At 42.9% G+C, this 22,694-nt stretch overlaps 1 protein-coding gene across 1 annotated transcript; it reads right to left on the bottom strand.

Moving 5' to 3' along the window:
- Positions 1 to 1,912: 1,912 nt before the first annotated feature.
- On the bottom strand, positions 1,913 to 16,413 carry trim66 (tripartite motif containing 66; the record flags this gene model as incomplete). The annotated part of the gene is made up of 17 exons (XM_083665168.1): positions 1,913 to 3,238; positions 3,374 to 3,526; positions 3,680 to 3,754; positions 3,924 to 4,056; positions 4,178 to 5,112; positions 6,939 to 7,125; positions 7,214 to 7,298; positions 7,498 to 7,639; positions 8,386 to 8,670; positions 10,677 to 11,545; positions 11,691 to 11,808; positions 11,935 to 12,081; positions 12,412 to 12,526; positions 12,861 to 12,977; positions 13,335 to 13,464; positions 15,417 to 15,624; positions 16,405 to 16,413. The coding sequence occupies 17 exons, from the start codon at positions 16,411 to 16,413 to the stop codon at positions 3,005 to 3,007; spliced, it is 3,942 nt and encodes a 1,313-aa protein (XP_083521294.1). The 3' UTR covers positions 1,913 to 3,004.
- Positions 16,414 to 22,694: the final 6,281 nt, after the last annotated feature.

Genomic DNA, 22,694 nt, shown 5'->3' with positions numbered 1-22,694 from the left:
ATTCTCATCACAGACCAGGCACCGCGATCATACATACTGTATAGTAAATGGCCAAAAAAGAGGGTTGATTTAATATAGCTGGGCAGAGATGTGTCCACAAAATGTTTTTACTTATAATGAAATTATCCAGGGCCACAGTTGAAAAATTGCCCCCGAGCTGATCTCGGTCCAGAGTGTAGACAGGTCCCCAGTTTATTAATCTAGAGGGCCTCCTCCCACTGAGAAGAGAAGACCCACCAGAGCCTGTTGCTGATAGCCTATATTCAGGAACACCGCTGCTCACTGCTCACCACTTTCATAATAGTTCTCATTATCATCCAACTCAAACACGCAGGGTTATGTTATCCTTATGCTTTAGTGAAACATGTCATTGTGGAATGCTTTAAACGTCCACATGATGGTTTAATCAGAATATGGAGGGTAATTGAATTAGAAAATTGGTTGGAGCTAGCCGGTGGTTTTCAAAGAGAGCCAGGATTAATACTGTACATCATTCACTTCCCTGCACAAAAGTGTGTCAGACCCCTCTGAATCACCCATAATGGAAGATTACACTCAAAGTGAATGATTTAAAGGTTCCAGGCAACATATACAGTAATGTGAATACATGGAATGGCTAGGATGCACTTTAAACAAACAGAGAATCAAAGGCCTTGAGGTAGGTTTTGCATGGTAGGCTGACAAAACACCTTTAAAATACTTGCTACAGTATCTCCATTCAAATTGAGTAATAATGCATTTGTTATCTATCTTGGATACAGCTGCTGCAGTTGTAGACCATATATAATAATGGCAGTTTCCATGTGAAGGTTTGGCTAAGACATTTGGCTACATTTTGTTAATAGCAAAGCATAGCTAATATTAATAATCTGACTCCAAGTAACGTAAATATCACTATGTGCAAAGAATTGTTGAGTGTGTGCTGATTTAGTGCAAGAATGGTCTAATTGGATGAATCAAATGAGGCTTTAATGAGACAGTATACTTACAGTACAACTATTACAAATACTTGTACAAATGTTTACATTCTACCCTCAATGGCAAATGATAGATAGAGAGAGAGAGTAAGGAAAGAGAGAAACAAAGAGATGACCACAGGTCATTCTTACAATGCTACTCACAGCTCATGGTGAGACCCACACACCAGAACAAAGAAAAGAGAATGAATTTGTGTCTTTACCTCAGTTATATAGACTAAAGTATTTAAATTAGGAGCTGTTTGCAAGGGGATGATTCAGAATTCAGTGTGACACACCAGAGAGCTCATAGCCATTTGTCCCCTTGGGGGGTAGGGATCTCAAGGAAGGGATCTCAAGGAAGGGGGACAGAATAGCTCCCCCTTCACAATAAATAAAGAAAGATGAAAGAAGTGACTTCAACATAAATATGAGTATTTTAGGAGCAGATTTTCTTCCATGCCACTAAATATTATATATTTGGACAAACCCGAGGAAGTCTTCTGCTCTAATACCCACTGATGCTCCAGCTACATGTCTGCATCTTATCAAGGCAACAGCATTCCCACCCATATGGAAGAGGCGGGAGACTGACTGACACTGTAACTAATCAACAATCTCATTCTGGCACAGCTCCAAACTCCAACTCCAGAAAGTACTCAGCATACCTTAAAGCTTATTACACAGTATTTAGATACTACATGACAAGACTGAGTTGATATGAAACATGCTTTTGTCAGTTAAAGATAGACATTTATTGTAACCAAAACTCCATGACTTTAGTAATAACAGAGACGAGATGAGTACTGCATTTTTCTCTGCAAGTATTACCAATATGAGAAGTAGAATGCATAATTCAATATAAGAAAGGTAACCAGAGATTTTTCATAATTAAAACCTTGCAATCAAAACTGAAAAATGTAATACTACAGGAAATAAATTAAATTATTCTTGAGTCAAGAAATAATTGATTTTATTTGTTTAACTTCAAACATCAACTCAGCTTTGATCAAAGAGTACATAGTAATAATTGTGCAGCAAAAGTCTTCTAAAAGTCCAGCCACCTCTATCTTAATACAGAGGGAATTTTACATAAATGAAATACTATTATTCATATTCTACATAGTAAATGCAGAAAGTACAAGTAGTATGGCAGTTAGCATTCTAAAATAAGTGTCTCCTTCTCTATTCACTTCTTCAGCTCTACATGGTAGCAATGGCATTTTTACTTATCCATGCTGAATCAAACACCACCCACTCCCAAAAGGCTGATAACTCTTTGCCTATAACAAAATATAATTTCATTTGGATTTCATAAATGTAAATCTAACGCATAGGTCTAACCGTGCAAAATTCCTGCGATGTTGTCATTTCAAACAATTACATTGTTCCCGTTAAATTATTTAAATCCCCCCCCCCCCCAATATGAACTTCACCATGTCCATGGTGCTCAGTGAATACTACTGGAGATAAAGCTCCCTCTGTCGGTCATTCAAATCATTACCGTAAAAAGGGAGCCTGTACATAAACAATATAACTTCAAATGCAGAATTAGGACAGACAAAATATTCTATTCATAAAAAGACAAATATATTAACATAGATAATATGCATACTATATAGCAATTGCCTGCAATCGTTTAGCGACTACAAATTAGCAATATAAATATATAAAATAATATCATATAGTTTCACATAAATATGCTTGATATTTACCAATACTGACTTTATACTTCCCAAATGCTAGATATAATGGAAGTTTTATGTAGAATCTACAAATTAATTTAAACCAAAAAAATCATTCAGTTAAAGGCATAATAAGTATAAAGTTTTTAAAAAATCATGTCAGACTATATACTTAAGCAATAACATTACTTTTGAAAGACCAGAATAATGGTAAAATACCTTTGTAATGAAGAAACAAGTAAATGTCTCAAAACGTGAATACATACGGTACAATCCGCAATAAAAACTCCTTCCTCTCTCAGATAGAAATGTCCAGTGCAATGCTATGTCATACTTTTATATACGAAGTGTGTGATAAGCTGGTTAGAGATGATGTTTCCTCCAGTTGAGAGAGTGCCTCCTCTTCCTCTTCCTGTGGCACTGCTCCCTCCTTTCTGGCCAGGGGAAGCCCTCGGCTGCGCGGTACACCTCGTCATACTCATCACTATCAGAGTCTTCCTCAGCCGCTGGGAAGGCCTTGTCAGGGAACACCTCCATCAGCTTAGAGCTGAAGAACTCCTCCAGGCTCCGGCCTGCCTGGGCTACTTCAGAGTCCGGCTGGAGAAGAGAGGAGGAACATTAAATACTAATCAACTCAATTTACACCACTCATGACCTCCATGGTTACATTTGAGGGAGACTTGATTTGACTATTCCATATTATTCCTTCTAAAATACAAATCCCTCACTTACATAATTGAACTTAGCACAGTTCCTGAACATGAGGGAGACGTCAGTCACAAACTCCTCAGGTGCATAGTAGTGACGAGTGCTCCTCTTGTTGAGCTTGGCCCTGATCACAGCCAAGTCCATGGGCCTCTTGATTATCTGGTAGTAATGGCGAGCCTGAGTTTAAAAAAACAGGATAACTTTATGAAACAAGATCATTGGTCTCTCCAAGCTGTTTGTCTGTGGGCAATACAAGTTAATGATAAATGTATGGAATTTAAGAGCGCTGCTGGCATCAAAGTGGAGAGTAAGTAGATGGAGTTGACTCACCAGTGGACTGACCGGCTCATGGAAGGGAGCACTTAGGATGTTGCTGAAGATGAACAGAGTCAGCTTCTCACATTTCTATAGAGAGAGGACAACACAACGATAATTGATCACCATGATGAATCAATCAGTAGACAATGCAACAGTCCATACCTCAATACTAACTAGTCATTACTGTGTTGTATCCAGTGTCCACTGTAAACTGAGACTGATAGAAGTTCTGATGATCAGCTAAAATAACACTTACTCTCTGGTCACATGGAGACAGCCCATGAAACCCAGCCTTCCCAGTGCATTCTCCAGACAGTCTCTCATTTTCACAGTCATACTCCACCTCTGGCTGTTGGACATCCCTGCAGAGTGTACATACCCAGTCACCCCTGAATACAGAGAGGAGACAGAGTGGAGAGAGAGAAGAGACAGAGAGAGACGTGTTACCCCCAACCACAGAGCAGTAGTGGAGCAGATTTCTGGGGCTGATGGCAGTGAGAGAGGACTTACGTGGGGAAGCTGAGGAGAGAGGGCACATGACAGGACAGGTGGAAGACTTTAGGACAGCGGTCACAGCACAGTAGTTCCCCTCCAATCAGACACACAGCACAGAAGTCCTCACTCTCCACCTCAATAGTCTCCTCCGCTCCAGGTTGGGCCTCCTGGGCACCCTCCCACTGCCTCTGGGGCAGGCCTCTCTGGGTCGAGGTGCCTGCAGACAGGCTTCTCTGGGCTGGGGACTCCAACCCTGGGTCAAGACCTACAGAGACTGGATCAGGTGTTAACTCTGGTTCGGACTCAAGATCTGGTCCAGATTCCCCAGAGCTCTGTGATTCCAGGGGCTGCTCCGATTCCAAATCTGAATCTGATTCAGGACGTGGTTCGGATTGAAAACCAGGATCTGAGTCAGGCTGGAGATCTGATTCTGCATTGGCCTCAAATTCTCCATCAGCATCCAGCTCTTCACCATTCTCTGACTCTACACCTGCCTCAAATTCCCCAGCTGCCTCTGATTCCCCAGCTGCCTCTGATTCTAGACTAGGCTCTGACTCCGCAGCCGGCTCTGATTCTTCGTCAGCCATTGACTCCGGATCAGCCTCTGATGAGTACTCTGATGGTGGGTGAGACTGTAATGGTTTTGGATCAGACTCTGGGTCATGTAGGTGTGCTTCAGGCTCTGGGTCAGGGTCAGAATCAGGGTCATTCTCTGAGACTGACTTGGGATCTGAGTCAGTGTCAAGATCAGGAGCAGACCAAGGTTGAGATGTAGGTCCTGGATCAGTAGATGGAGCAGGAAGAGATAGGTCTTTACACAGACTGTTCCCATGCTCAGGGAACTCACTGATAGCTGGAGGTGAGAGAGATTCACTGGTATGTCTCCCTGAGTATGGTGGTGTTCTGAGTGACAGATGAGCCTTTGTGGTCTCCGCTCTTTTGGATATTCCCTGTAGACACAGTAAAAGTTAGAAAATGTTATTTACACTGTAAACAATTACTCATGGGCTTAGTAAAGATTACTCCCAAAAATCTATGATTTTGACAAAGAAAATTTAAGTTTCTATCTTTACATTAATATTTCTAGTACGGTCCTTAATTCTAATTTGTTTCACAAACATATTCAGAAATAAATATTGAACGCATAGCCAGCTGCATTATATTATTTGTTTGAGTACATGCATCTACTAATACATTTTATGTTACATTTACTTACATTTATACATTTACTTAACTGAAACTCTTATGACCTGTACCGAGTTCTGTCATATCAAAAAATACCACCCCAACAAAACACATGAACATGAGCGCAGATGTAATACAGTTAAAATCAAATAAGAACCAACATCACAGTACATTGGTTAATGAGATAATGCACCACAAAGAACAGAAATTCACACCCACAATTCCCTAGCCCCATGCAAATGGGCTCCCTTCTGTTTCAAGGGCATTGTGGGTAATTGTGAATTTCTGCTCTTTCTGTTGCATTATCTCACTAACTAATGTACCTGTGCTATTGGTTCTTGTTTGATTATAACTGTATTACTTCTGAGCTTATATTCATGGAAGTGTTTTGTTAGGGTGGTTGGATCTAAGGGCACCCTTAGAAGAACCCTTTTGGGTTCCATATTGAACCCTGTAATAGAGTAATATTTACAAAAGAAAATTGAGGCAACTATTTGCATCAGTTTTTTAAGTAAGAAAAATCAGAAGAAATAAGTAAATCAAACTTACAAGTACAGTTCTGGACAATACAATACAATAACAACTCTGGAACTGATCAAATGAAGTTGGTTTTACACTAAAAACTAAGTATATCATACATAAAACTCAGATTTGTTGATGTTAAAAAGCTGATGCAAATAGTAGAGCAAGCACAATATTTTTTACAGTGTAGTTCTGACCTAATATTTGTGGAGATTAAATAAGTGGCAACACTTCACATTAAGTTGCCCTTAAATGTATATAACTACATACTGATAAGAGTAACTACTATGTAACTGCTATGTATTTACAGTATAGCAGTATCAGTTATTACACAAGTGGTTATACTGTATGATTGGCCAGAGTCTGCTTGATCAATGTCAAAACTCTTTCTCCCTAGCAATAGATAACAGTACAGCTATCCCAAATAGTGTAATAACCGATACCGCTAGACTGTGATTACATACAAACATCGTAGTGTAAGTACAATGTTGAAATGATGATGATTCTACAACGGCCACAGCCACGGAGGTGCAGATGTCTGTCTAAGCTAAGATGCACGTTAGTAAACACAACTGATAGATGAATGTGGTAGTTCGGTGCTTATGGAAGTAAACACAAGTGATAGATGAATGTGGTAGTTCAGTGCTTATGGATGTAAACAAACCAGGCAGTAGCTAATTCAGGAACGGTAAGCTCATTCCTCCCTAAAGCTCCTTCTAGTTTTCAAAACCAGGTGATTACCCCCAAATACGTCACTCAGCGTAAAATCCTCAAACTAGTGATACCTAGCTTTTGATCTACAGAACACATTTAGAAGCCTATACAACGACTGTGAGGTAAAAAGAAATGGCGAAGTGTCCCTTTAACAAAGTTGTTTTATGTGTTCTGGAAATAAAAAAGCTTTCCCAACAAAATTATAATTGTTACCAAATAAGTAAATCTAATGTCCGATATATTGCAATCATAGCAGCTCGAAGTAGAGAGTGCATTTCTTTCTTTAGTTCTCTCACTGAGATAATTGATAGCCATATTTTGTTCAGTCAAAATGCTTCAGTGAAGCCTACAGTACCTCTGTCATCGTGTCCCTCCAATCCCCCCGCTGTGGGATTGTTCCATTCCTCTCCACTCTGCTGGCTGGTAGGGGGTCGCTCTGGCGCCGCCCGTGTGGTGGAAGACGGGACACAAGGATCTTCAGCCTCTCCAGACACACCACAGGAACCTTAGAACTTCCAGGGTCCTTCTGAACCTCTTTATCACTAGTGTGAAGAGGACATTTCATTTGTATGACGTCTACAGTGCTTCACTCTTTAGACAGTTTGTGTGATTAATATAAATGTACTGTACCTGCTGTCCTGACCTTTTCTTGATATCCTGTATTTTTCTTTCACCTCATACCCAGTCTCTTCATTTGCATATGCATAAACACTATCTAATAAAGAGTAAAACATTTAGTAACTTAATTAATTTAATTCAGCCGCATTTTTATAAGAAAACAGAAATTGGACAGTATTTACAATATTTACATGTACATGTTTATGTTCATGTTGTAATGAGATGAGTAGGCTGTGTTTGCTACATAAAAAGAAGATGGTATATATAAGTTATTTTGTTGTGAGGTAGTCGAGTACCTGGCTCGGTCTTGTAGGTCAGAGGTGAGAAGTGCAGGGCAGGCTGCCCTCTAGAGGGGGGAGTGGCTGACGAGGTCTCACTGACTACAGAGCCAATCACCCCGTCTGACACCCTCCTTCGACTGAGGTCCACACGACAATACTGAGGGAGAAAATACTTATCAACAACATAGAACCATAGGAAATGCAACACCAAATGTACATTGCCACCAATGGCAGACATACACAGCAAATACTGTATACAATAATCATATCAAGTACAAAAATCTATTATATTTGACATGCAAGATATAACAACTGTATAACAAAAAGCTTTGTTGCCAAAAAAAAAAGAAAAATGTATTAATCCAAAAAAGGTAATAGTTTTGGAATATAGTTAAAGAAAGGGTTTAAAGGATAAATCCATCATCAACCAGTGCTTTCAAACAACACTGGCAGCTGTGTCAGATTTGTTCTCAATAAAAGCAAACAAACACCTCTTAATGCTGTATCGGTTCTGCTTTAGGTAAAATGTTTTACTCTCTGTGAGTCCTGTAACAAGACCAAGGTGTTTGGTTTGTGAGCCAAACCTCTCTACTGCATTGGTATGTATTCCTATCAAATATCATCTAAAACTTATGAGGCCACACTGTAAAAGACTGTTTCACCTGGCAAACTGTAATAGATTTACATTTGCAATATAATTATGTCCCTGTATAGAGAATAATGTATGGCCCTAATAGTACATTGTAATGGTCCCGCGGAAAAAACGCTTATTTCAATTGACAGGTAAATAATAGAATGTTCAAAGGGGGATGGTTGTTTATATGTCAACCATTCATTAACAGCTACAGTCTCCTTATTAGCAGGTCTCTGTTCCTCCACCCCAACGTCCACCCCTTACAGTACCTGGTCTACCACGTGTCCCTGGTCCCCGGCTACTGCTGTTGCTGTTGCTGTTGCTGTTGCTGTTGGTGTTGGTGTTGCTGTTGCTGTTGCTGTTGCTGTTGCTAGGCCGTGGGCGTGGGCGGCCCCCGTGGGCCTGTCTGCGGTAGATGAGGGGGCTGCCAGTTCTGCTGGGATGCTCTGGGAGCGGCTCTTCCTACCACACACTGAGGGCCTGCTCTGAGACTGTACATCACCACCACCACCAGAGCCATGGGCCGTCACAGACATCTCCAGTGAAGTGGATCTCTGTCAGCACACACAGACAGAAAAGGAAACATCTCCACATCATGCCAGAGCTGAGCATCACCCAGTACAGTTACAACACTGGTGCATCTATTCATGCCATAGCAACAGAGAGACAGGAGTGGGAGGTGTGTGGTCTATATGGTAGATCAACAACCTTGAGTATCACACACAAGTGCTAAGGACGGCACTTTAGAATCCATTCTGTGTGCCCAGTCTGATCCAAAACAACACAATCGCTACAAAGCTCATTCCTTCCATTGAGAGATGCGGCCCACACAATGTCACACAACACCGTTATTCTCCTGATAATGAAAGGCTTAGTTACAACACCAATTATCGTATGTAAATCCACCATCAGGGGTGCGGTGGGCTCCTTTGAATAAGTATTAGCACATCACAGATTAGGCTCTCTCTCATTCTCTCTCTCTCTTTCTCTCTCCCTCCTCCTCCTGCGCCTTTTTTCACTTGTCATAGTTTCACTAAGGCAAGAAGTTTTCCAAAAAGCCCCTAGCAACTGTATCACTTGCTAATGCTGCCACACGCCTGACAAAGAGACAGGGGCCTGTGCATTTCAGCACCACTCCCTCTTCCTCTTCCTCTCACCTCTACGTCCCTCCCTCCCTCCCTCCCTCCCTACTTCGGCCCCCATTTTCTCCCTCCTTTTTCCTAGTGCGCCACACAATCACACCATACAGATTTAGGACAGCTGACACTGAGCATGTGCGCATAATTACCAGGCGATTAAAACACTTACCTGATCGGTGGCCCTAAGGAGAGGTGTGGAGGAGTGTGAATGTGGAGAAAATAACTATAATCTCTCTCTCTAACAGAGGAGGGAGGGAAAAAGACAGAAGACAGGGTATATACTGTACAACCGAGAGCGGTATCTACCCAGAGCTGAAATCAACCTGCCAGATCCCACAATTCCCTGGGTGTCTCATTAATACCAGGTTAAGTACATATGTGGCTGCGCCCAAGCGCTTTCTTTCTACACTTTCAGTCACTGTTACTTGGCAATGCAGAAAGCATTTGTCACAGTTGTTGTGATCACGCACCAGGAAGAGTTTTTGATTGGTGATCATTCGGTTCCTCAAACCCTGACATCAAGCGTGCTAATAATAAACAGTGTTGTCTCTTTTTTTAGCTTTACTGCAATGCTACGCTAAAGGTATTCTTTATTCAGAGTAGATTGGGCTTTGATTGTGTTCGTGTGGCTTTCTTTTTCAGTCCTTCATATGGAAGCTACTCAGGTTTCGGTTCCACCATCTGTCTTTAGACCAGCTGTCAACCACTGTGACTGATCATTTTGGCGTAAACAGAGTTATTGCCAGCTTTCCTTCAATATCCGGAGTATGCAGATTAGTAATGAGACAGGAAATACTACTGTCTATCTGCTTGGGCTTAGGAGTTGCAACACTGCAATGCTCCCTCCTTGCCATGAAATGTGCTTTGATCTTGAAATGTGTGTGTGTGTGTGTGTGTGTGTGTGTGTGTGTGTGTGTGTGTGTGTGTGTTTGTCTATGTCTTTGTCACCTCTGAGTTCTGAGTGTGTGTGTGTGTGTGTGTGTGTGTGTGTGTGTGTATGTGTGTGTGTGTGTGTGTGTGTGTGTGTGTGTGTGTTTGTCTATGTCTTTGTCACCTCTGAGTTCTGAGTGTGTGTGTGTGTGTGTGTGTGTGTGTGTGTGTGTGTGTGTGTGTGTGTGTGTGTGTGTGTGTGTGTGTGTGTGTGTGTGTGTGCGTGCACGCATCAAAATGGATTTAGGAGGACCGATAAGCAGTAAGACGTACTGTACACAACTCTCTTGTTAGTGGTCAATGCATGGGGGAACTCATCAAAACCCAGGAGGGTTGATGAACTGTAACTGTTCTACCACAAATCAAGAACCGCTACAGTGCAGTTTCAGAAAGATGATATGGATCAAAATATCTCCACAGCAATGAGATAAGAATGGATGATGGATGATAATTGAGTGTGAAAGCAGACACTCGTCAGCTCCCTGACTCACCCTGCTATCTCTGTAGTCTCTGGATAGATGTGTGGCCCTGGTGCCCCCCTCCTGTTGCCCCACTCTCAGCTCTGCCATTGAGGGGGCCAGAGGCTGCTGTTGCTGGGCAGGTGTCTGCTCCCTCATCCCCTGCTGGGTCCTCTCTGTTACGATTTGTCTGTCCACCGCTGCATGTCCGTGTGTCTGCTCCCTGTGTGTCTGTTCCCTGCTCTTCTCTTGGATGTCTTCTGTCATCACCTCTCTGTCCACAGCTGTCTGCCCGGCAGGCTGTGGAGCTTTGCTGGCCTGCTGCTGCTGGCCCTGGCCCACCCGGCTCCCATCTGGACCTGGCTGGGCATGACTGTCAGGGGGCTGCTCCATCTGGTACTGCTGGGGTTGGGACTGGGGCAGGGAGGGTTGGGGTGGAGGCTGGGGCAGGGCATGTAGGGGCTGTCCTGGGGCTTCACTGCTGGAGCTGAGCTGGACTGGCTCCGTAGTGGGGGCAGGTGCTGGTAGCTGGGGACACTGCATGGAGGAGGGCACCATGGCAGGGAGAGTTTCAGGGCTAGTGTCAGGGGCCCAGCACCTCAGCAGCTGCCCCTGGTGCATGGAGGGGGGGCTGGGGGAGCTGAGGGTGGACTGGGAGAACCTGGCAGAGTAGGGCCTGGGGTCCCGCTGGGTTTTGTCCAGCTGCAGGGCTGGCTGGGTGGGGATGCAGTGGAGACAGCACATCTGGGGCTGGCAGCACGCCTGGAAGGTACATCCCTGCTCCCTCCCCCCATGACACACAGAGGGCAGGGCCATGCAGGTGATAGGCTGGGGTCGCAGGATGCTGGGGCAGGCCACGCCCTCAGAATAGGGACGGTTTCCTCCCTCAACTGTCACCTGACCTAGAGGAGCACACACTTATAGTTTAAGACCCAGGGCTTAGGAGAGCATTAAATGCAACACTTCACATGATAACATACATAAAATAAGTTATAGTGAAATTCTGTTGTGTTTAATTTCAGCCAAGTCACACAAGCCGTAAGATACCTAAAGTTGAGATCTGCTTGGTCCAGTAGCTGGCATCCCAGTTGAACTTGATCTTGATAGGAGCCCAGGAGTCTGAGAGGTGTGGGGGTTCAAGCAGGCGCTGCATCTGGAGGGAAATCTGACACAGGAGAAGTATAGCCAAAGTCAGCCTGATCATCTAGATGAGTGCTTCACAAAGGAAATAGCAACAAAATGGTCCAGTGCCTGACCCCACATAAACACCTCCCCCCGCCCCCCAGCCTACCAGCTCCCTGCTGAAGAGCAACGGGCTCCTCCTGTGGTGGGCCGTTGCCCAGGCGACAAAGCTCTGCACGTGGTCCAGCTGGTTGCACAGCTCAATCGCCCCCTGCAGCCGGTCCTCCAGACACCGCTGGAAGTCCTCCGAGATCTTCTATATATGCAGGGAAGAGAAGACACATGCATATGGTCATATAATGTGTAATTGCTGGCAGGGAGAGTCACAGACGGACAGAGACAAGGCAAATCAATGGCTCCTTTTCCCCCCACAGATTTCATTCCTCAAATCCAGGTCTGAGCTCTTTTGACAGATCATTATTGCCATCTCCATCGTGAGCCTTTCACGGCTGATTAGATCATGTTGGGCTTGCTCCCTGACTGGGAGCATGAACACTCACGGTCAGCTGGACACTGGAAGATGAATAACCCTGGAAGAGGGAGGGAGAGAGAGAGAAAGAGAGAGAGAGAGAGCGAAAGTCATTACCTCCAGTTGCTCTATTAATAGGTTGGCCCGTTTGTTCAGCTCGTTCATCATAATCATCTTTGCCATTTTAATCTGGTTCTCTGCCTTCCTCTGCGTGATCTTTACACCATGCAGCCTGGGAAAGAGGAGAGAGGAGACAGAGAGCAAATGACATTCTGATTACTAACAGGGAAATCAAAACGAGAGATTTTGATGGATAACTGTTTTGTTACATCTGGACCCTTTACAATTGTTAGAGAGGTCTTTTCCTCAAAGTTGGGGCGCGCATTGTATATGATCTTCTAGATGAATGATACACATAATCATGATCATCATTGCTCTGGTTTATTCTACTAAGTCTCCCAATCACCAGTTGTTTGTATTATGCTTGCTTTATGACATCAGTGTATGCAGTATAATTGTTTAATCTTTCTACACGTGTGTGTGTGTGATCTACACCCTCCACCCACCTGTCCTCTATCTGTTTGGCTGTGTTCTCCACGGCAGACCTCTTTTCCTCCACCTGAGCCATCAGACTCTCAAACAGCCACTGCTGGTCCTGCAGGGCCTTCCCAACATGAACTAGCCTGAGGACAAACAGCCATTATAGTTTGTCAGATATACAGTAGACAAGCTCAAGACTTTACACTTCAAACACACTGTATACTATACTTCAAACACCCTACTGTTTGAATAACATAATGTATACTTCCAACATACCCTACTGTATTAATAAAAGTACTTCAAATATACCCCACAATTAAAAGCAGGCTTGTAACTACGGCACAGTAGGACAATATACTGTATGTACTGAATTCAAATTAGGCTAGCCAATGATATGCAGAAGACACCATGCATTATAAGTGTGCTTTCCTTCAAAAGGAGGTTTTAACCTGCGGTTAGCGTGTCACTGCAATGCCCTTGTGCTGTGTCTGAGGACTGACCTGTGGTTCTTGTGGGCGGACAGGTGACAGCTGCTGCAGCACAGAAGGTCGCAGGACTCACAGAACAGCTCCAAGGGCTCCTGTCTATGAGAGTGGCACATGAGGAGGGAGCGGACACACGAGCCAGGGCCTAACGGACAGAGAGGGGGAGAGAGAGGGAGAACAGGAGGGAGGGAGTTGGAAGATACTGAGCATTAGCACAGAGACTAAACTTGCTAATCAAACTCACAGCCAAAAGTGTGGTATTGGTGCGGTATATCAAACAGGGAAAGACTCAAAGATACATCAAGCAAGCCAGAACACAATTCATACTCATGGCATCAACAGTATGTATTGTGTTTACTTTTTTGTTTGTGTTTGATCAACCAATAAAGACACAAAATAGTGATTCATGTTTTCTGTTTTTACTCACATAGTATTATAATCTTTCATCGCTATTTTTGGATGTGAGCATCCTTTTAAATCCTGTAAAAAATATTTTTGGGCTTACTAATGTAACATTTTTAGCAGGGATAAACAGATGGAAGTGGGGCAGGCAGAACAGATCTTTGATCAGCACTTGTGAGCAATGAAAGACCAATAATGCCTATCTAGATTACCAGCCGAACTTGGAATGCTTTTGAAGAACCAAACAAAACCGTAGTGCCACAGGATACAGACATTAACCAATGCTGCTAGGGAAACAAATTGCTTTCATGTGTGCATGCATAAACGGCCATGTTTAAAAAAAATAAATGCAGCATTAGTCATTGATTTGCCATGTAATGAGTGTTCCTACTCTATGTAAATGATTTGTATAAATAGTTGGGAATTTGATTATTATGCAGCAGTGCATACTGTATTAGTCTTCATGACTAAGGTAATCAGTTTCTCAGACCAAGCTAATTACCATGTCTTATTACAGTATGTTTACGTACACAAAGGACCAAAAGTGACAGAAGCCTCTAATTGAGTTGTGATCACAATAATACATCATGTTTACTAATACTAATTCTAGAGTTTATTTTCCCTCTGCAGTATGAAATATGCACTTTGAGAAAGCAACGCACTGTTATGAGTCAGGACTCTCAGAGATGACTAGACAAGTTGATCTTAATTCTGTACTCTGAAAGTATGCAAACAGTTCACACGTACAGTATATGTACAATGAAGAGAGCAGGAAACAGGTTGAGGTCGCATTGTGAAAGCACGAAACAGAGACCACAATTATGACACATTGCTGCACACCAGCCCTACACACACACAACTGGCCCTGATACACACCATTAAACAGATCCAACTGGTAAAGAACTCAACCCAACTCCACATCAAACTAATCAACACAGGTTGCATAACAAACTGCTGCACACAGGCCCACAGAACCCTACTCAAACCCTTGCAGGACACAGCTAGATGCTGAACGCAGCCAATACTGCTCTCTACTGGACACATTACACCAATAAGCGCTGGCCTTTTGCACTTAGCTCCATGTCAGTCTCTGCTGTACATTACATTGCTGAACACAGCCCCAGTGCACAGAGCCAAGTGACCACATCCTGTAAGCAGGGCTGCTATTTTTTACCCACACTGCTTTCACTCTGCTGTTCTCACGATCACACAAAAACAAAATACTAACACAGCAACACTTACAGATGACAATATGATCAACAAGTAATGACTTTGCCTTTTACAGAGCTCGGTAAGAATCCAAAAGCAGAAACAAAGACTGTATGAAATGCATTACTTTCAGGCACCCATGACTAATAAATCATACTGTTGCTAAGAAATAAAAACTAGCATCATTTCAGCGTTTAAGCACCACTCTCTGAAACTGGGCCATACGATAAAAGGAAGCGTAATAAAAACACAGGCATCTGAAGGACCCATTACCAACAATCATTACAGACATGCATAATTCATTACATTCATTCCTACTGAGACTTGATTAACAAACAAACATGGGAGAAGGAGAAACAAAGAAACCCAAACAGGATGATGACAAAGGGGAAACAATGCCCAGCTCCACCCAACCTGGCTGCCAGCCACACCCACATGCTGAGAGGAGAGGCAGGGAGAGAGCACCTGGGAGAGAGTGGTGCTTGCCTGGTTCGGGTGGGGGCAGGGAGCTGGAGGCCCTCTGGTGCAGATCAGGACACTGGATGGTGGGCCTGGGCTTCTGCTGCAGGTCTGAGGGGCACTGGGAGGAGGCTTTCAGGTGCTGGTGTATCTCTGTGCACTGGTAGCACAGCCACTTGTTGCAGAATGTGCACAGGCTCTGGGCTAGCCTGGGCTCCAGGCACTCTGAGCAATGCTGCAAGACACACACAGACAGAAGACAATTATCATATGTATGCATATCATATGTACACACACACACACACACACTAATATATACACACAAACACACACCCACAGACCAAGGCCATCTGATATAAAGAGGGGATGACATATGTCAAAAACATTTGTGTTACCTTGTTGTACTTTGGGCTAAATCACACTTCTCAGAGCTGTTATTTGTGTTGATGCTCACACACGCTGTGCTATTCCCAGAGATTGTCACATCACATGCATCTGATAAAGCTCCTCAAATTGAGTTAAAACTAAACACGCAATATCTGCTCACATATAATTCAGTCCATGCAGGTTGAAGACAGAAACTATTATAGTTTTGAAATATGTTCAAATATTTCTGAAATTCCTTTTGAGAACTGCAACATTCACTGCAACAAGATATGGAACAATAAAAGTCATGCTAATGGCACAATATGTAATTTCACCTTTGATCATCATCATCATATGACAAAAAGTGTCAACCCCACACAGTTATTTGAATAGTGTATTTTGCTATACTCACTTACTTAGAAATAAACTAAGCCACATCAAAGGGCTGAGTGTGAATACCCTCAGGCTAAGACAGTTAATAATAACACCATGCATGTACAGTAGCTATGTTTCCGCAATTAGCTGAATCACTCACAAGAACAACACTAGAGCATAAAATGCGTTGCTGAAACAAAACAGTTAGGCTAATCCCTGCTCTGCCAGCCGATGAGAGAGAAGCGTTAACAGAACAGAGATAGAACAGCCTTACCTTCTCCATGTCAGTGCTGCCAGGGAGAACGCTGTCCTCTGGTGAGTGTTGGAGCTGGTACCCAGCAGGGCTGCTCTCTCTCTCTGTGGGAGGGAGGAGAGGACAGCTACGGCACAGGCTGACGCTGGGCTCACAGCAGTAGCAGTAGCAGCAGAAACACTCAGGCTTCTACCTGCAGCAGGCTAGGCTAGGGCAGGAAGCAGCGTGCGATGCACCGAGAGGTGGCCCCAGAGGAGAAGGCTTCACATGACAAGCACGCTGTGCTCTTTCCTCTCCTCTCCTCCCCAGGTTCATCCATGTGTACGACTTCTCACAGAAACAGCAAGGCAGGAGATGAGTGTCACATTCAGATTCATCCTCTAGTCTCTCTACACACACAGAAGAAGAAAAAAACAGAGGCTAATCCTTTTTCTTAAATAAGCCTGTGCATAATAATTGGGAATTAGGGAGATACGATAATTATTTTTTTTCTAGGGCGAAATATCCCCGGAAGCCCTTCCCAAAATGGAAGGAGAGGCCGAATGACCTACAATGTTGGAGGGAATTGTAAGCTGTGCTGTGTTGGGGCTGGGCTGGGCTGTGTTGGGCTGGGCTGGGCTGGGCTGGGCTGGGCTGGGCTGGGCTGGGCTGGGCTGGGCTGGGCTGGGCTAGGTTAGGCTGGGGTATGCCAGGCTGAGCTGGGTTGGGCTGAGCTGTTCTGTGTTGGGCTGTGGGGGTGTGTGTGTGGGGGGCGGGGGGCGGGGGGGGGCGGTGCTGCCTGTGCCCTCCTTCCACATCCCTGTATCAGCACAACAAGGATGGGACAGGTCCCTATGGAGCCACGTATGCTCGCGTAGCACTCCAAAAAACGGGTCAAGCTCTGCTGAGCACCAGATGGGACTAGGATACTCTCCTGCTCCTCCCTCTAAAACCATGAAATCAATTAAGATCTTATCACAGCATTTCAGAGGAGAAGAAATGGTACACATGGGAAAGGAAACAAAACTAGCTTCATTGCTAAGCTCTTGACATACTGTAGTGTCTGCAAAATTAGATTCTATAGGATGGTGATATGAGATTTCCTATCCTTGCTGGCAGAGAGTAGTTTATTAACCAAAAAGCAATATAATCTAAACCCACAAAGCCACCATTGCCATGCAAAAACCAAGATCAAACTACTTAGTCTTCTGCTGCTACGAGTCTGCCTAACAACAACCCCTGCAGCCTGACCTACAAATCTGACAACTTTCTCATCCTCGGGCGCTTCACAGGGGAGCTCAAAACCATCCCATTCCCCATTGTGTGCTCAAAGACCCACTTTAAAACACAATTAGTCAAACCTTGTGCACCCCGCCTCTTGTTCACTCAGCTCTCTTGCATTTTAACCCCCCCCCCCCCCCCCCCCCCATAGCTTTTAAACCAAAAAGGCTTCTTCTTCAGCACGTACCTCAGTGAGGGACAGCTTTCCTGGCCTGCTAAGTGAGGCTGGCACTGGATAAGATAAAATGCAGCCTGAGAGCATGGCATCTCTAGAGATGTCACAATAATAGAATCTTCCGTGGTGATTTCTCCCCTGAAAGCCCACCTATGTAACATCCATTAACACAGAGGTGACAGGAGCTCTTGTGAAAGACCTTTACATTTGCACAAAGCAGGATTATCTTCCACTGCAGTGTCAGACATATGTTCAATTATCTATCTGTTCGCCATTTAATATTCATCACTTTTTCTCACTAGCCATACTCACAACTTACACAGTATTTAACTCCATTCACAGGAGAAACATATCTACAATAGGCTTCCCTTGAATGTGTCTTGGGATGCATTTGATCCTTATTGAATTAATTATAACAGCATATAAAAAAATTATAAAAGATATGCATAATTTAAATCATGATTCCAGCAATCTCATCACTGAAGGTACTCGTATGGTCCTTCACTCGAAATCACACATATTGTGAGTCCACTCCATATTATCTGCTTATGTTTGTTGTGTGTGTTTTACATTATGACCCATAATCATAGTGTATCTTCTACGTATTGAGTGGATCTAATGTGAGATAATAAGAGGGGGTTCTCTAAGAGTGGCTAATGTGTGTTTCCTGTGAGAAGTAAGATCCACTCCCTGCCTGTCGTAACAGCTTTATAGCAGTGCTACACATCCCTGTGTTTCAATAACACCTCCCAGTGCACTCAGGGTCCTCATCCTCTCTAATCATGCCAAAATAAGACCAAACACACTCTCCCTGCTTGTCTGGCTTAAATAAGACCAAACACACTCTCTCTGCTTGTCTGGGTTAAATAAGACCAAACACACTCTCTCTGCTTGTCTGGGTTAAATAAGACCAAACACACTCTCTCTGCTTGTCTGGGTTAAATAAGACCAAACACACTCTCCCTGCTTGTCTGGGTTCCAGGCGGGCACTAACAGCTATGAGAGACTGTATGCTAAACAATATCAATACTGAGATATGAATACTGTAATAAAACCAAAATACTGTATAAAGTCCTAAATACTGTATATCCGAATTTCAAGGCGTTTCTCTCTTACTTTGTTCTATCGCTACCAAATGTGTTCTAAATTGCGACCCATAAGGCTGTGAAATCAGAAATCCTGATGTCATACAGGTTATAGGTAAATCCATAGTGCCATCATTAGGCAATCAAATTGAAATAAATAAGAAAACATATATTAATGCATTCATACAACTTTTTTATGAGCTGGAAAAATACTGTAGGCTATGCCTCGTGAAATCATCAGGTAATTACAGATCATAAAGCATGTATCTATGGAAGCTGAAAATTAGAAAATGTTTCTAATTTTAGGACCTGAGTTATGAAACGTGTAGAACATTACAATAAATTGGACCGAGACTACATTTCATCATGAATGACAAGAGGCAGATGAATCACTGACTATAAAATTGGACTGCACATTTGTGCTACATAAAGATAGCAATCAAAATGTCATTCAAAATGCATGTGACCTACATTCTTATCCGACTGTGTATGTGGTATAGCTAAAATATGATAAATACGACATATCATGTGGAGCGTGCGCATTTATTGATAGGCTACAATACTCTAGAGCCGCACCTAAGTGCGTTTGATGATTACGCCCAAAAAACAGTTTCAGCTTGATAGATGTAGTACATTGTTATAAGATACAAAACAGCATCGATCACACCATACCTGTACCTCATATGAATTAACTTTCGCTTTGGCAATGCGTTTAGACATCATTCTCAGCAACTATCGGGTCTAATGTGACAACATTGCTTTCAGTGCGCACTGCTACTGTGTGCAAAACATAGTCTAAAACAGGGATACATTATTGTGAATGTGAATTAGTCTGTATCTGACTATACTAGCTGTGCAAATGTAGCCTAAATATATCGTGCGATAGTGGACGGCTGCCAATTATGTCAAGTACGTATGACCAAACAGTTCTTTACCTTGACCTGAGCATCAGTGCTCTCTCTCCATCGGATGTCGCTCTTTGGTCCAGCTCAAATACTTCGGAGGTCCAAAATCTCGTATTTAATCGTGAGACTTGCCATAATCGCTCTCCCCAAAGCAGTAACAAATCTGCATCGGTAGTCTACTGTAGCCTATGGTTGTCTCTTCGAGAATTGTCTAAATTCTATCTGAATACTACCAAGCCCTCTCTCTCTTCAACCTTCTGACAAACAGCCTATTCTCTGCTCTATAATGCAGAATCCAACTCTAACATAAGGCAAATCAATCATGCACTTTGAGCTGCATACAGTATATTTTTACAAATGTTATTGGCACATCTATCCTACTATTGACACATGGTGGTCTTGTCTTCTTGTCTGCGTAGGAGTACATCACCCAGATATTTCTTAACATAGAACTGAACAAGCATAGTATTGTTGGTCCCAAGAAGTCTCAACTTGTCATCCTCTGCTGTGTTGGTGCACGAGTACTGTCTTCCTGATCAGTCAGCTGCATAGTCAGTGACAAGCTCATAAGGTCTATTGGGCTATGATGAGGAATTAAAAGCAGATTTTAAAGCTCTTTTAACCACCCTGCTGAACACTGGAAAACGGATCGTCATCCCTGGGCCCCTCCCTACCCACTAGAGGGGTGCTGTGAGATGGTCCAGACTGTTCTCCCTTCACACCTGGCTACAAGGTTACTGTGCCTCCTTAGGGGTCCCCTTTGTCAACAACTTTGACCTGTTCTGGAAACCGAAGAGGAGCCGGATTGGTCTCTGACAACATGGCCTCCTCCCTCAGGCATTGACATGCTGTAGAAAGTACCGCTGATCCATACTCCCCAGGTCTCGATTCTAATAACACAGTTCGTGTAAATGGATCTGGTAGTATTTTCTACAGGGTAACTTCAGGCATCACTACCTCAGATCTGACTGTTTCATGTAATATCATGACATATGCCTGTAGTTCTAATGCAGAGACTCCATCTCCAAGACCTATCCCGACTTTGATTTCTACCCAATGTACAGTGAAAAGCAAAGGCTCCAGACAAAATTGTAATTTTAGAAACCCAACTAATATTTTAACTGTAGCTTGGTATATTCCCCTACAACCAGACATATCTTTAACTAAGATGGTTCTACTGAATGTAGGAACTCTCGCTACTAAGACCTTTACAATCAATGATTTTATCTCTGAAAAGCAATTAGACTTCCTGTTTAGACTTCCTGTTGAAACCTGGCTCACCTCGGACAGTGTGGCTGTCCTTGTTGAGACCTGTCCCCCAAATTATAATTTCTTCCACTCAAGGCTAAACAAGGGGGTGGAATTGCCACTATCTTCTCAAACAAATATAGTTGTACTAGGGTCAGCTTTGGTGATTTCTCCCCAATTGAGTATATATTACGATGATATGGTATGCGCCTTAGTGTGCTACACCACTTGAGCCCCCCAATCCAAATATTTTTAAACATTCTATTAACAAAATGGCAGATGCCTTCAACAGTAAACTGGGTGTCATGCTTGACAGAGTAGCTCCTGTAAAGACTAAAAAAGGTAGCAAAGTGATGCACTGGATGAACAAATATGTTGTTGACCTAAAAAGATCCTGTAGGAAAGCTGAAAGAACATGGAGGAAAACTAAGCTACAGGCTCGCCATGCCATTCTAAAAGAAAAAAATTGCTACTTATAATAAAACTGTTCGAAGTGAGAGAAGCACCCACTTCTCTAAAAAAATTACTAAATCCAACCCCCTTCGACACACTCAGTCAAGCATCTGCTTTGAAATGCTTTGAAGAATTTGCAAGCTTCTTTAAAGACAAAGTCACCTCTATAACGGCGGCATTGCTAATACAGCTAATAAGTTTGGTGACACACCCAAAAACAGCCCCCCGAATTTTAGATGCTTTAGCAATATTACACAATCTGAACTCAGCAAAATTGTAACTCAGACCAGCTCCTCAACATGTGCTCTGGATCCAGTCCCTAGTAAATTCCTCAAGAATGTATATGATAGTTTGGCTCCCTCTATTCTTAAGATAATTAATACCTTATTGGAAACAAGTATATTTCCTACTGCCTTTAAGACTGCTGTAGTGAAACCTCAACTTAAAAAGTCTAATCTAGATAATACTAACCTTAGTAATTACAGGCCTATATCTAACCTATCTAATGAGCAAAGTACTTGAAAAAGTGTTTTTTAATCAGCTTAATACCTTCCTTAATGAAAACAGTATCCTAGAGAAATTCCAATCAGGTTTTAGATCCAATCACAGCACAGAAACAGCCTTAGTCAAAATAGTAAATGATCAAACCAAGTGTCAATCCAGCAGCATTCAACACCATTGATCATAACATTTTAATTCATCGCCTTGAGAAGTGGGTTGGTCTCTCTGACAGTGTTTTAAACTGGTTTCAAACCTACATTACTGGGAGAGAAGTTTATGTTAGTCTAGATCATGTGTCTGTAAAACATGACTTACCTTTCGGTGTAGCCCAAGGGAGCTGTCTTGGTCCCTTGCTATTTTCCCTGTATATGCTTACATTAGGTAACATCATTAGTCAACATAATGTTAATTTCCACAGCTACGCAGATGATACCCAACTATACATTTCTGAGGCAACAAACCCAGACAGCCTTTGCTCCCTGACCGCCTGTTTGACCTCCATAAATTAGTGGATGAGTGACAACTTTTTAAAGCTGAATAAGGATAAAACATAAAATACTTTTACTTGGACCAAAGTCAAAGAGAGACACCTTTTTTAGTAAGCTCGGGAGCCTGGCTCACCAGACCGAATCGCAAGTTAAAAGTCTAGGTGTCATTTTAGATTCAGATTTAAGTTTTAAACCC

This window comes from Argentina silus (assembly GCF_951799395.1).
Source record: "Argentina silus genome assembly, chromosome: 2".
NCBI lineage: Eukaryota > Metazoa > Chordata > Actinopteri > Argentiniformes > Argentinidae > Argentina > Argentina silus.
Note: the sequence above shows the minus strand (reverse complement) of the source record. Positions and strands in the feature narration are given on the sequence as shown.